Source organism: Carassius carassius, chromosome 19, assembly GCF_963082965.1.
Source record: "Carassius carassius chromosome 19, fCarCar2.1, whole genome shotgun sequence".
Classification (NCBI taxonomy): Eukaryota; Metazoa; Chordata; class Actinopteri; order Cypriniformes; family Cyprinidae; genus Carassius; species Carassius carassius.
The window spans coordinates 16,729,361-16,743,243 of NC_081773.1; the positions used below are offsets into that span (position 1 = coordinate 16,729,361).

The window sequence follows — 13,883 nt, forward strand, 5'->3', positions numbered from 1 at the left end:
GCTAACTGTTTGGAGTTAGAAATTTTATCCTTTAAGTTTGCAGGCTGGTCAACAAGTCAACAAGACAGAAAGAACAGACAGAAAGAACACACAGAGAAGATTAAAAATCGAGATATTAAACATTTCCAGTATCATAATACGTCAATGACTATTGCAGCAAAAATCAGAACAAGTACTTTGGCATTATAATTACATTTTCTTCTGTCTGTATTTGAATAATGTGCATCATCAATGGCAGGCTCTATTAGATACAGACTATCAGACAGACAGACAGACAGAGGCAAGAGAACAGAACAGTCAGACTTTCTCATCTCATCCTCAGTGCCTTTGATCAGCACAGCTCATCAGATCAAACTAAAGAAAGGCAGCTTAATGCACATCGGACTTTCTGATGTCTTCATGAATACAAATGTGTAGATTTTCCCTTCTTGTTTATGGACAGATTATATAACACTATATTTCTGGAAAAAAAGAAGAAAAAAACATGTCTGCCAGTATGGCATAACTTTCATTAACAAGATGCTAGAAAAAAACACCCACACAAGGAAAGTGCAAATTCAAACATAGCAAGGTTAAGATAAGTCATTAATACTTGGTTGTTCTGTCATAATGGAAGGGCAGCTTTTGTAAACTGAAGAAACTTATGCAAAAAAAGTAGCTTTGTTTCAGATTCCGTACATCAAGATGTTCAAAAATCCCACTCAACACATACGCCTCCGAGACTTCTGCGCCTCCAGTGCTCATACAGGCAACATCAAAGCTCTCCAATCCAGCACCAGAGAGCCTTTGATAGAGCAGAGTTATTCAAAGACTGGCAGCGCTTGCCCACTGACATATGGTAACTTATTTTTAAGGTACATTATGCAAATATATAGACGTCACTTAGTCATCCATGAATTCATGTCACATATTACATGGCAGTTTCATCAGGTCCAAGACAAAGATTATGCTGTTGGAAGCATTCATTATGGCTTAATAACTGTCTGCAAAATAATTATATTTTAGATTTAGGATTTTCTGAATCTGTTATTAAAAAGATAATGCATTTTACATTCAAATTATTTATTTATTATATTCTGTTTATTTTGTATTCATCTAGTAAAGTAAAACATGGATTCTCTCATGGATTCTCTCAAATTAAACATTGTATTAGTTATTATGAATAGTCTTTTTAAGTGCTTTCTTTTATTGCTTTTTTTTCTTTTATTATTTGTTTTTTTTGTGTGTGTATTACTTGGATTAAACAGTTATAAAAGGTTTAATTTATTTATACAAGTTTGGAATATTACCTTCTGTGCAAGATGGTCCCCCATAAGCAGAATTAGTGCAGTCGCACATGTAACCGCTGCTTTTCTCAATGCATTTCCCCCGATTGTGGCAGAGCCCAGCTGAGCTGCTGCAGTGACCAGCGCACCCTGAACTCACTCCTGGTGTCACTTTGGCTCGTTCCTCCAAGTCAAGATTCACTCCATTCGTGTTAAATGCTCGAATGCATCCAAGAAAGCCTCTTTGTCTTGTGGTTGTGCCTCCTGAGAGATAAGAGAGGAAATTATAGGGGCGGGGGAGGTAATCAGAAATACTATTCAAAGGCAGATGCATACTATTTGACTGAATTAACAACTCCTCTCTCTCTGCGGTGCACTTTCAAAAGGTTTATTTTACCAACAAACAGCTGGCTTCCAAGCTGAAGGCGAAGGTGTCCATCAGGTGGGGTTTCTATGATCCGCAGGGGCAGCTGGTCGACCTGCAGGCATGCTTCTTTCACATTGCGCTCGGCTCGAACCCAATGCCACTGCCTGTCGTTCAGTGGCACAGGAGATTTGACGGTCAGGACAACTGGCCCGTCGCCCACATTAAAGGAGAAAGTCACAGCTGAGGGAGCTGGGTAAACAGGAACAATGAGGAGAGAAGTCTAAACTAAGTGAAAACTAACACTTCTAAACGTGCTAGATAGATAAACAATAGTGTTCATTCAAGTTATGGTTACATTTGAAAATTAGGTTCTATATGTTAATTGCAATAGCTAACATTAACTATGAACAATGATTTTATAAAATTTATTATTTTGGTGTAAATTATTCATACACCACTATCCAAAAGTTGTTGTTGTTTTTTCCAAGGAAAATATTTATTTTATTCAACAAGGATGTATTAAGTTGACAGTAAAGACTTTTATGATATACAGAATGATACTGTTTCAAATAAATGTTCTTTTATTTTTTTAATTCAAATAATCCTGGAATAAGTTGTATCATGGTTTCCACAAAGATATTAAGCAGCTCAACTGTTTTTAATAATAAATGTTTCTGGAGCAGAAAATTTGCATATTAGAAAGATTTCTAAAGAATAATGAGACACTGAAGATTGGAGTAATGACTGCAGAAAATTCAGATTTGCTTATACAGGATTATATAATATTTAAAGTATATAAATATAGAAAACAGTTATTTCCAAATGTATTTTTGATTAAATAAATTCAGCCTCGGTGGGCATAAGAGACTACTTTCAAAAACATTTTTAAAATCTTACCAACCTCACACCTTTGAAGAGTAGTGAATATATCAATAAATGTTTAACAATTTAAGTTGAATAAAATAACAATTATTTTATTTGTTTCGAATAAACGTGAACAATGAACAATAGTACATTGAAAAATCAAAATGATAAATTACACTAAATGCATACATTTTTTCATTGTTAATTCATTATATTGCATAAACTAATTGTTAAGAAATAGATAGTGTGACGAGTGGGGCGGGGCCGAGGGACATGGGAGCGAGGCCGGGGGAGTGATTGGAGATGAACTACACCTGTTCGTCCCACCGGTCTCGAGGCCCATGGAGGAGATGGAAGGATATAAAACTGGAGCGACGACAGTGAAGGACGAGAGAGGACCAGGCCTGGGCTTTTAGTTGTGTTTTGGTTTTTATTTTATGCGCACCAGTCGTCCGTGAGGGGCTGGTGCGCTGTTTTGTGTTTATTTTGTTATTAAAATGTTTTTGATTGTCCGCCGGTTCCCGCCTCCTTCTTCCGGATGAATATGAAGGTTTATATCATTACAGATAGTTTTTGTAACTTTAATCTATTTCTTCTATAAACATTATTTGTTATACTGCTCAATTAGAAATCTAACATTGGCACTTTACAGATTTGCTGGGACTCACAGCTCAGCTCAACCCGGATAAAGTCTCGAATGCCCATGTTTTCCACAAAGATCCCAGAGGGTGAAGCAGTCTTGAAGTAGAAGGAGACATCAAGGGAAAGCTCCACCTGGAGAGCTGGGAACTGCAGATATGAAGCCGCTTGGTAAAAAGATACAGCATTCCACAGGAACTCTAACAGAGAAGAAGAAAGACAAATGTCATGTATTTGACAGTTTACATATTCCTTTTATACACTGAATTATCTGTCTGCTTGTTTTCTTCTCTCTAGGCTCTACCAAAATGTTTTTTGCCAGCTAAAAACACCTGGCGCTCAGCTGAAAACTCCCAGCTGTGAGACCGCAGCGTTTTTTTTCCCATTGAGATGCTGTGATATGGTATATCCACTGAAATAATGGCAAATACAAAGAGAATGAAATGTTTCTCCAAACATTGTTTTTTATAACAATATTATGGTAATCCGGCAATTCAATCTGTTAAAGACCTAAATACTCAGAGACAAGCAATATTAACTTCAATATTAACTCCATTGTTGTTCTGTTTCATCCCTCTTGACCACCAGAGGAGGTGTTTAAGCAGTAGTTTAAGCCAGCTAGAAAGGTCGAAATAATATATCAAAAAAGTCACGTGGTGACGTAGACTGAGCCTCGAGTATAATAGATACACTAGCTCATCCTTCGGTCTCTTTCTCTTTCTCGTTTGTCTGGGATAGGCCGTTTTTCAATCAATTTTCGCGCTGTCAAGTGAAGCTTATCACACAGGCAGATGAAGAGGGTTCTAAGAGAATGGATGACGAACCTTACAGTTTCTTTTCTCCATCTCGCACTGACTTTGACGTGCATCTGACTCACTTTTTCAGGATCACTTCAATATGGTGAATGTTGCTGCGCAATCTTCCTCTTAGGAGAATAGAGTTTTGTCAGCCACAGGTGGTTCTAGTGGTGATTTAATTCATTCTGGACTAATTCCATCCTCCGTGGATGATACCTTAACTCTGCTCCAGATGGCGGTTGCTTGTTTAGGACTGGATAACTCATCAGTGCAGCCAGCCCAGTCCAATGTCTTTTTTAGGCAACCTTCAGCTGGGTCTAACTTTGCTATGCCACCATGCAAGGATTTCGTTGCAGAATTTTCAAACTCCCTAATAGGGTCTAGTACACATAAATGGTGGACAAAGACCGTCCATACACTGGCATCTAGTGTATGGTGGATGCAGATAGCATTGGGTTTGGAAGTGCTCCAGAAAAAGAGCAACCTGTCGCTGCCCTTGTGGCCCTGTGAGACAATGTGCATTGCCCCAGTACTCGTTACTCAAAAAGGCATATGAGTCTACCGCATATATAACTGCAGAAAACACAATACGTCAATAACTCTTCGCCACAACTGGTACACTTGAATCTGCAAATCGGGACCCCTTGGTTTCACAACTCCATCAAACTGCACTCCTGGCTATGGTCCACATCACCCGTGAACTGGGTAGTCTTACAACCACGCTTCTGACAGCTCGTCGACATGTGTGGCTTGGCCAGGTGAAACTAACAGAGGATTGTAAAAAGACACTATGAGACCTCCCAAATGTTCCTGGTCATCTGTTTGGACCAAATATCCAAGAGCTTCTGGAAAAGAGGTTAAAATTGTCTGAGGTCACTCATCATTGACTCAGTGCGCTCCTGTTTTCAAGGTGCCGGACATTCAGGCTCGACATCGTTTTGCACCAGTGGGTCAAAGTCAGTTACTTCCCCATTTCAAAGAGGGATGGTGGTTTTTTCCAGTTCTAGACTGGAAACATCTAAAAATGTTCCTGTAAACTCTTCCCTTTCAGATGTTATGTGCAGCAGACGTTCCTCGTTCACTAAGCAATGAAGATTGGTTCACAAGCATCGATGTGAAAGATGTTTACATTCATGTCACCACAGGATTTTTTTTTTTGGATTCAGTTTCAAGAACCAGACCTACCCTTTCAGGTTTCTACCGTTCAGCCTGTCTTTGGCCCCTTGAGTTTTCACTAGGTGCATGACTGCAGTTCTACATACGCTGTGGTCCAGAGGAATGTGAATCCTGCTGCTGTGTTCACCCACAAAACAACAAGCTGCCCGCAACACCAAGCTGCTTTTGTAGCATGTGCAGAAGCTGGGTCTTGCAGCCAACGAGACAAGGGGTTGTCTGAAACCAGTGCAAACAATAACTTTTCAATGGAATGACACTGGACTCCCGTGTAATGTCCGCCACCCTCTCACATGCTTGAGTGGGCAGTATTCTGCAGCTCCTTGTCTGTTTCCACCTGGGCAAAAGTTTGCAGTACAAGACATTGTTACAACTCTCAGGGATGTTAACGACTGCCACTTCGTTGATTCCACTTGGCTTGCTCCACCTCAAGCCTCTGCAGCGGTGGAACAACAGTTTGTGGTTGAGCCCTGTAAGACATCTTCAAGGGCTTATTGTTGTCTCGCGCAGTTGTGTCCAGGCATTGATACAGCGGAATCACCAGGAGTTTCTTATGTCAGGTTTTCCTCTAGGAGTCATTACTTCTCGGCGAGAGGTCACCACGACTGATGCTTCCCTCTTCGGGTGAGGGGCATCATGGAATCAAAGGGGCGTTTGTGGCCGGTGGTCTCCAGTTTGGTCAAGGGACCACATCTACCTCCTGGAATTACATGCAGTTTTCATAGCCCTGCAGCATTTCTTGCCAGTTATTTCAGGCTGTCATGTCCTCATTTGGTCCTTGACAAATTTTCACCTGAACAATCAAGGTCTCTGCATCCTACCCACAAGATACTCACTTGGTCTCTTCCTTGACTAGCATCATTGGGGGTGGTTCACCTCCCAGGATCGAGAAATCAGATCTTCTGCACCCAGGGCAATGGAGGCTTCCAACAATTTGGGAACAATTTGTCAAAGCAGAAGTGGATGTTTTCGCAACAGAGGTGAGGTCGCTTGTGGTTTGCAAGAACAGAGACATCCAGCCCGCTAGGGGCAGGATGCTTTGTCTCACGAGTGGCCAAACTGTCTGCTTTATGCCTTTCCTCCTCTTCCACTTTTGTGGGACACTTTACACAGGATATCTATGTGCAACCAAAGAGTGTTACTGGTAGCACCTTGTGAGCCTGCCATTTTTCATAATTAGGGCAAGAACTGCATCCACACATCAGCTCTATGCCGCTCTTTGGAGGATTTTCTTGTTGTGGTGCGAGGAGTGTGGTTTAGAACCTGTACACTGTGAAGTTCCTGGAGTTCTCAGCTTTATACAACATCTTTTGGATTCAGGCAAAGCAGCCTCCACGCTGAAAGTATAGGTTGTGGCCATTTCTGCACATTATGCTCAGGTTAATGGTTCTTCTCTTGGTTCTCATAATCTCTTGTGCAGTTTTTAAAGGGGGCAAGATGGCTGAGACCAGATTTTCCTGCATGGAATTTGCAACTTGTTCTTGATTTTGTCTGTCTGCCACAATTTGCCTTTGCAGAAAGCTGACCTAAAATGGATATCTTTAAACACTGCTTTTTTGGAGTCAGTTGCATCTGCTAAGCATGTAAGTGAGTTAAGTGCATTGTATGTTAGTGAGTTATGTATGCATTGGTTGCCAGATGATTCTGGTGTTGTGCTCAGAACAAATTCTTATTTTCTACATAAAGTTCTGCTTCTGCTGTTTATAAATCAATTTAGCAGCTTTTCAGTCAGCACCACAGTTAGATCATTTAGTGGATCACCCTTAGTGTCCTGTGCTAGCCCTGAAGGGACATGTGACTGCTACAGTACCATCCATTTAGGAGCAAAGATCAGCTTTTTGTTTGTTATGGGGGTTCAAGGAAAGGGACCACTGTTTCAAAGCAGAGATTGTCAAATTTGATTGTTGAGGTTCTCTTTTTGGCATACAAGAAGGCCCAAAAACCTTTGCCAGAGGCTATCTCTTGTCATTCCACTAGGGTTGTGTCTACAACTTGGGCTGCTTTCAGAGAAGTCTCTATGGCAGATATTTACGCTGTAGCGACTTTGGGTTCCCCATATACTTTTGCCCGCTTCTACAAGCTCAACGTTCCTGCACCTCATGCTGTCAGTTCAGCAGTTCTTCAGGAGCAACCTTGAACTTTTTTTTCAGGCGAGTGGCATTCCTCATGACTGTATTGGTAGGAGTCATCCACTAGTGCTTAAGCACCGCCTCTGGTGGTCAGGAGGAATGAAAAAGAATGTTAGTTACATATGCAACTGTGGTTCTGTGAATTCCGGATGACCGCCAGAGTTAGTTGTCACTCGGAATGCGTGGGAAAGGCATATTGAGACCGAAGGCTGAGCTAGTGTGCCTACTGAACCACTTGACTTTATTGGTATATTATCTCTACCTGTTGAGCTGGTGCTGCGATAATCTACTAGTGCTTAAGCACCGCCTCTGGCAGTCATCCGGAATTCACAGAACAACAGTTACATATGTTACTAGCGTTCAGTCATTGTACAAACAGGGTGGTCTGTATTAGTCCTGCCCTTCCTCCACTGTGATTGGTTAGCTGACTAGAAAGTGTTAGTGATGAACGCAGCATATTCCTGAAAGTTGAACTTTCTTCAACTCTCGGTGCAGAGAAAAAGACGTTCAGCATGCTCTTGGTGTTTTAAGAAATGCGACGCTCCCATGTAAAACTAGGGCTGCCACAGCTAATCAATAAAATCGATTATTATCGATAATGAAAATAATCAACAACGATTCTCATTATCAGTTGTTTTAAGGACATTGGGCAGAATGTGGAATGGTGTGTTTTTGTCAGTATAATTTAAATATAGAAAATAGGGGTTTTCATCTGATTAATGGATTAATCGACAAAAATTATCGGCCAACTAATCGATTATCAAAATAATCCTTATTTGCAGCCTTATTTAGAACAACTGAAAAAATACAACAGCAGAAAAGATCAGTTCACGTACTGTCACCAAAGCACTGCAGGGGTCCCACGACATACATAGCTTCAGAGCCCAATCTGTAAGTATCACCAACCACAATTTCCCGCACTGGCAAGTGCTCCTTATATGAGAGGACACCAGTGTCATTCTCCCTGTAACAGATGAATACAGATGAATAACAGGAACAGATGAATAAGGAAACAAGACATAGCATTATTTTGAACAAAAATTTATATATTAGATTTTTTTTTTTTTAGCAAGGATGCATGAAATTGATCAAACATGTCAGTAAAGTTTTACATTTTCAAAATAAATAAATAAATAATAGAAAAATCTTTCAAATAATGGTGCTCTTTTAAAAATACTATTCAATGCTGATAATAAGAAATGTTTCTTGATCACCAAATCAGCATATGATTAACAAAGGATTATGTGACACTAAAGACTAAGTTAAGTTATCTTAATAAAATAAATGCAGTTTAGGAAAGCTTAAAAGGCTTCTCTTTTTTTTCAAAACTTTCTTCAAACACATACCACACACACACACACACACACACACACACACACACACACACACACACACACACACACACACACACACACACACACACACAATAGATACAATTTTATATACAACACAGATACAATTTTAAATAAATATCATATATTGTAAATTATAAACATACTTTACTGACTGTAGTGACCCTACAATAAGTCTTAATAAAAAATATGTAGTGTATGAAAAATGATGTGCTTTAACAGCTGTTATGGATCAGGTATAAATTATGCATAAAACTAGTCTAGGCTTATATAAAAGGTGTTTACTGTGTTTCATCTAGTTTTGAGCCTTGTCTGTGCACATAATTTCACAACTTGTGTGCAATTATCAGTGAATTAGGCCCAGTGTTAGTAAAAGTAAGGTCCATCTCAGTAATCTAATAGACGTCATGAGGTGCATTTGCCTTGTTACCATGACACTCTGTCTGCATCACAGTTGCAGAAGTAGTTCATGTCAGCACAGTTCTCTTCCAGACTGCATGAACACTGCTGCACCCCAGGCTGAATTCCTCCCCAGTAGGTCCTCTTCTCTCCTCTGCGGTCCACCCACCAGGACAAAGGGGAGCTGTCTGCAATGCCAGACTTATTAATGTTAATGCAAATGAAACACACGGATTCCATTTAAGACCTTTACAAATCAATTCTTTACAGTAGATATCATAATAGAGTTTCTTGCCTATTGTTGTTAATAGACACAAATATATACATCTAAAAAAAAAATAGTGTTAAATAAAATGGGGTCATAAGTCATAAGCATACTTGCAACTGACTAATAATGATATGTGTACATAAAATCCACACACTGACATTATAGAGCTTTTTTATTTACTGTCATACTGAAAAAATCTATATAATTTTCACTCACAAAAATTGCTAGTAACTTTTACAATTAAATTACAGTTAAGAAACACTAAAAAGTAATATATTTAATTGAACATGAAATTTTGAAGTACAAAAACTTTTTTTACATCAAGACTTATGTTATACATTTTATTTACATGGAAAATGTGTAAAAATTTCAGTAATTTCAAATGGACACACATTCATTAAGTGTAAGGAAACACACACTGACTAATATAGATGGAGATATATATATACATATATATATATATATATATATATATATATATATATATATATATATATATAGCAGATTAAATATCTATTTCACTTCTCCATGACTGTAATTACTTGATCAGTGATGACAGCAACTACCTGGGAAATATGATACTTTTTTTGATTTGTGTGAAAGAGAAGAATTTGGATGAGTATAGACCTCGAAGAACTGACAGATCTTTAAACTGACAGCTTAATTAAGCACACTAAATCAAAACACTTGTGATAAGGTGTGTTAATAATTACTTCCAATAAATCTGCAATGCATATTAATGCCAAGTGGAATTTAATCTGGGCAGTAATTATGGATTTAGATGGGATGACTGCCAGACTGAATTTTTTTTTTTTTATTCTCTACTAGCTGATGAACTACAAGAAGTTTACAACTTAAATTAAAACTACATTTGGCATTCCTCTTGTAAATTTGATTTACATCTGATTAAATCATTTATATTGTTTATAAAGACCTGCCTCCTGACTTTGAGTGAGTGAGAGACATTACACTTTGTGATGCCATAATATTTGTTCACTCTCACCTCTAAATTGAAAGGAAAGCACTTTGACAAACTAGACAACAGCCTAAAAATAATTTAACACAAACTGATCTGTGTAAATGATGTGAATGATCCGTGTAAACTGATAAATGTAAATGTAAATTTATTGTGTTAAACAGCAATGTTGAAAAACAAACAAAAATTGCATTTTTAAGCCTTTAACATCTAATATTTCTTTTTTTTTCTTACTATTGTTGTAAGAAGAAGAAGAAGAAGAAGAAGAAGAAAATCTTAAAAATCAATATTGTTTGGATTTGGTGAGAAATATGTTTACATGGCATGTTCAATTCATATAATTATAATAATAATACTTGATAACTCCTTGTTTTAAAAGGGTCACATAACGTTGCTAAAAAAATAACATTATTTTGTATATTTGGTGTTATGAAATGTGTTTATGTGGATTAAGTAAAAAAAAAAAACATTCTTTTCCACATAGTGTATTGTATCTGTTGTTTCTCTATGCCCTAAATTTTTACAAATCTCAACATTGTGAAAGCAAGTTATGCTCTGATTGGCCAGCTATCCATTGCGTTGTGATTGGCTGAATACCTCAAGTGTGTGACGGAAATGTTACGCCCCTTACTATACTGTGATGCTGTGTCACGGTGTGACGAGACAAAACCAATAAAACCCATAATAAATGAGGCATTTGTTGCATCTAGTGGGGACATAATTACAGTTTATAATGACTTATACTATGTCTTTTTAGGTGTTGTGTTGCATCATGCCCCGTAAACATAAAACCATGTCTGCATTTGAGAAATTACAAACAACAAGCGCTACACTACACTGCTCAAAACTCACGTTTTAATCATCAGTGGCAAATTTTTTAAACATGAAAACATACTGACAGACTGTGAGTCAGAACAGCTGGCATTGTAAACAGTTCTCAGTAAAATGCGATGCACACATCTGAACATTTTGATTGAACTGTTCTGAAACAATGTTGTAAATACAACTTAACTACTGATTTCTAGTTGTGTCCTCTTTTGGAAGACCAAACAAAGTAGTTTTGCTTTCACAACAAAACACACAGCGTCTCCACAACATGGCGGCAGCAACAATACTACAGCGAGAATCAAAGTTACGGCTTCTTTCTTTGCGTAAACATTTGGGTGGGGTTATGCAAATATTTCCACACAGTGACATAGATATGTAGGAGCATATTTAAACGAGGCATTTTAGGAGGGGCATGGACGAGTCTTAACTTTAATAAAGAATATCTCTTTGAGTTTGAGACTTTAGTCTTGGCAACTTTAGGGATCTTATCTATACACAAACAGTTTGTAACACTCCAAAGTGAAAGGAAAACTTGAAAACACAACATGTGACCCCTTTAATTAAAGTGACCAAGACATTTGCCTATATTACCTGACTTATAACTAATATAACACATTTTAATAGCAAGAGGGACAGAGAGAAACCAGTGTTTCATAAAGCAATACAAATAATTATGCTATTCTTTGAAGCCAGCTGGACCAGAAGAGAGAGACAGACAGAGAACCCCATACTCCCCCCACCCCCCACACACATTTTTATGATACAATAGGTAGGGAATAATAATCTTGTTTATAGTCTGCAGTGACATGATATCTGCCTCAGGAGAAGAGAGCTACATCAATTTTTCATAAACTGAAGAAAACTGCACATGACTCCCTCCAAGAGCTGCCAAAACTGAAATAACAGCTTTTTAAAATCTCTCTCTCTTCCTTCCTGCAGACACTGGATGACCATTATGACCTTTCTCACATACGTTTGGTAAGATGCTAATGAACCGAATATTTTTGCATGGTAAAATTTTCTAGTAACGCACTTCAGAAAAGTGTTTGTCTACATTTACTGTCATGATGCTTGACAGACCGAAATTTCTGCATGTAATATTTTCTTTCAAAAGTGTCTGATTTATGCTGATTTCATATATTTCATTGTTCATCATAATTCAGAAGAAATAAAAAGAGAAAATATATATTTTTTGCTATTATTTAGTACTTAATAAAATCAGTCTTGTTAATCTAGCATGGATTGATCTTTCAGCATTGATCCATACCTAAGCTCTGAGAGACTAAGGCCAGTACTTACCCCAGGGGTTAAACAGCCGTGACCTTCTGCAGTGGTAGGCGATTCTCTGCTCACAGTGTTCTGACAGAGACACCAGGGCCTTCAGCTGTTCAGATGAGGCACTATAATTAAACCATCCCACATATGGCTTCTGCAGTGTAGAGCCTCGTACCCTGACTGCATTCGAGCTGTTGTGACGAACCACTGTCCACACTTTGCTTCCTGAAACATTTGATGCTCTGCATTATTCCAACATTCCAGGACACGTAAAAGGTACAAAACAAATGTGTGTCTTTTTTACCATTTAATAAGAATAAGAATAAGAAAAATTCTAAAAGGTAGTGAGACATATGGACAGACAGATGAAGTAAATAAAACACAGGGAGTTGCAGACCAAGACAACATTTTCAGTGAGCAAGACAAAGAGATGACAGTGCTGTGCCCTGGGCTGCCCCAGAGAATGCTGCCACCCAAAGTAACTGTCTATAATGTCTATTCAAGCATTTACCAAAGCTCAAAGCTTATAGTTTCACAATTAAATTGCAAATGTATTTCTTTTATAATCCGTTTTTATTTTTTATTTTATTCCCTAATAAATTAAGTTACTGGCTATTCTACAACCAAAAACAAAAATAGCAGAAGTTAACTAGATTTGCTGCTTAATCAAAATCACTCATTAGATTTAAATATATGAATTTTTTAATCTGATTCTGAATTATTAAATGGCTTTCAGTCAATCATTATTTGTGGAAACAATAAAAATAAAATAAAATAGAAACAAAAACAATTATTGGTGACTTCTCTTATAAAAACCATGTTTGTTGTAATTCCCAACCATTGCTCACTCCAAAATGAATGTTTAATGGCAAACACAAGGTTAGCAGATATACTGTCAGTTCATAATGGGTTTCGCTTTTTCTCCACAAAAGTCAACGTATTGAATTCAGCATTTTGAAGTCTATTCCTTTGCTGACACGCATTCAATTCGGACACAGGACATGTCATTTTATACTTATGGCAGAATTTTGAACAACCTCTGGAGTCATAGTCATTGAATACAACTCATTTGTATTTTAAAGACATAACACTTCTTGTCCAGTGTGTGATTCTCTTTACAGTTAGTTTTGTTAATGTTGGAGGCTCATGGTTGGAGGGCATAAGCTATAAATCTATAACGCTAATTTCAGACCCTGTAAATAAATGACTTTTGAACTGAATAAAACACATATGAAAGATATAACAGTTTGATCCAATCTAACATTTGAGCTGGGGGAAGAAAGAAATAACCAACCTGTAATATTACAGTAGACCTGAATAGGATCAAGAGGGCCACTTCCATCAGGATCTATCGAGAAATATCCAGAAGTGCTTCCAGCAAGCCTGTAGTGTTCACATGAAGCTTCATATACGGCTAAGAATTCAAAAAGAGAATACAACATTTCATCAAGTTACCTGAATATTTCATAAACAACATCAAGGACATTGTTTGGATCTTCTGTATAAAACAGTGCTGTCTAGATGTCTGTATTTTAGCAAACATTATGTAAA

General features: G+C 37.8%; 1 protein-coding gene across 1 annotated transcript in view; it reads right to left on the reverse strand.

Moving 5' to 3' along the window:
• The window catches only part of cntnap5a (contactin associated protein family member 5a), a 68,460-nt gene that overhangs the window by 6,104 nt on the left and 48,473 nt on the right, over positions 1-13,883 (reverse strand). Inside the window, exons 12-18 of the mRNA XM_059500006.1 lie at positions 13,627-13,746; positions 12,357-12,557; positions 9,017-9,173; positions 8,071-8,198; positions 3,165-3,335; positions 1,663-1,881; positions 1,290-1,529 (exon numbers count right to left, since the gene is read on the reverse strand). Of these exons, the coding sequence (XP_059355989.1) occupies positions 1,290-1,529; positions 1,663-1,881; positions 3,165-3,335; positions 8,071-8,198; positions 9,017-9,173; positions 12,357-12,557; positions 13,627-13,746 (1,236 nt within the window). The remainder of the gene's footprint in view (positions 1-1,289; positions 1,530-1,662; positions 1,882-3,164; positions 3,336-8,070; positions 8,199-9,016; positions 9,174-12,356; positions 12,558-13,626; positions 13,747-13,883) is intronic.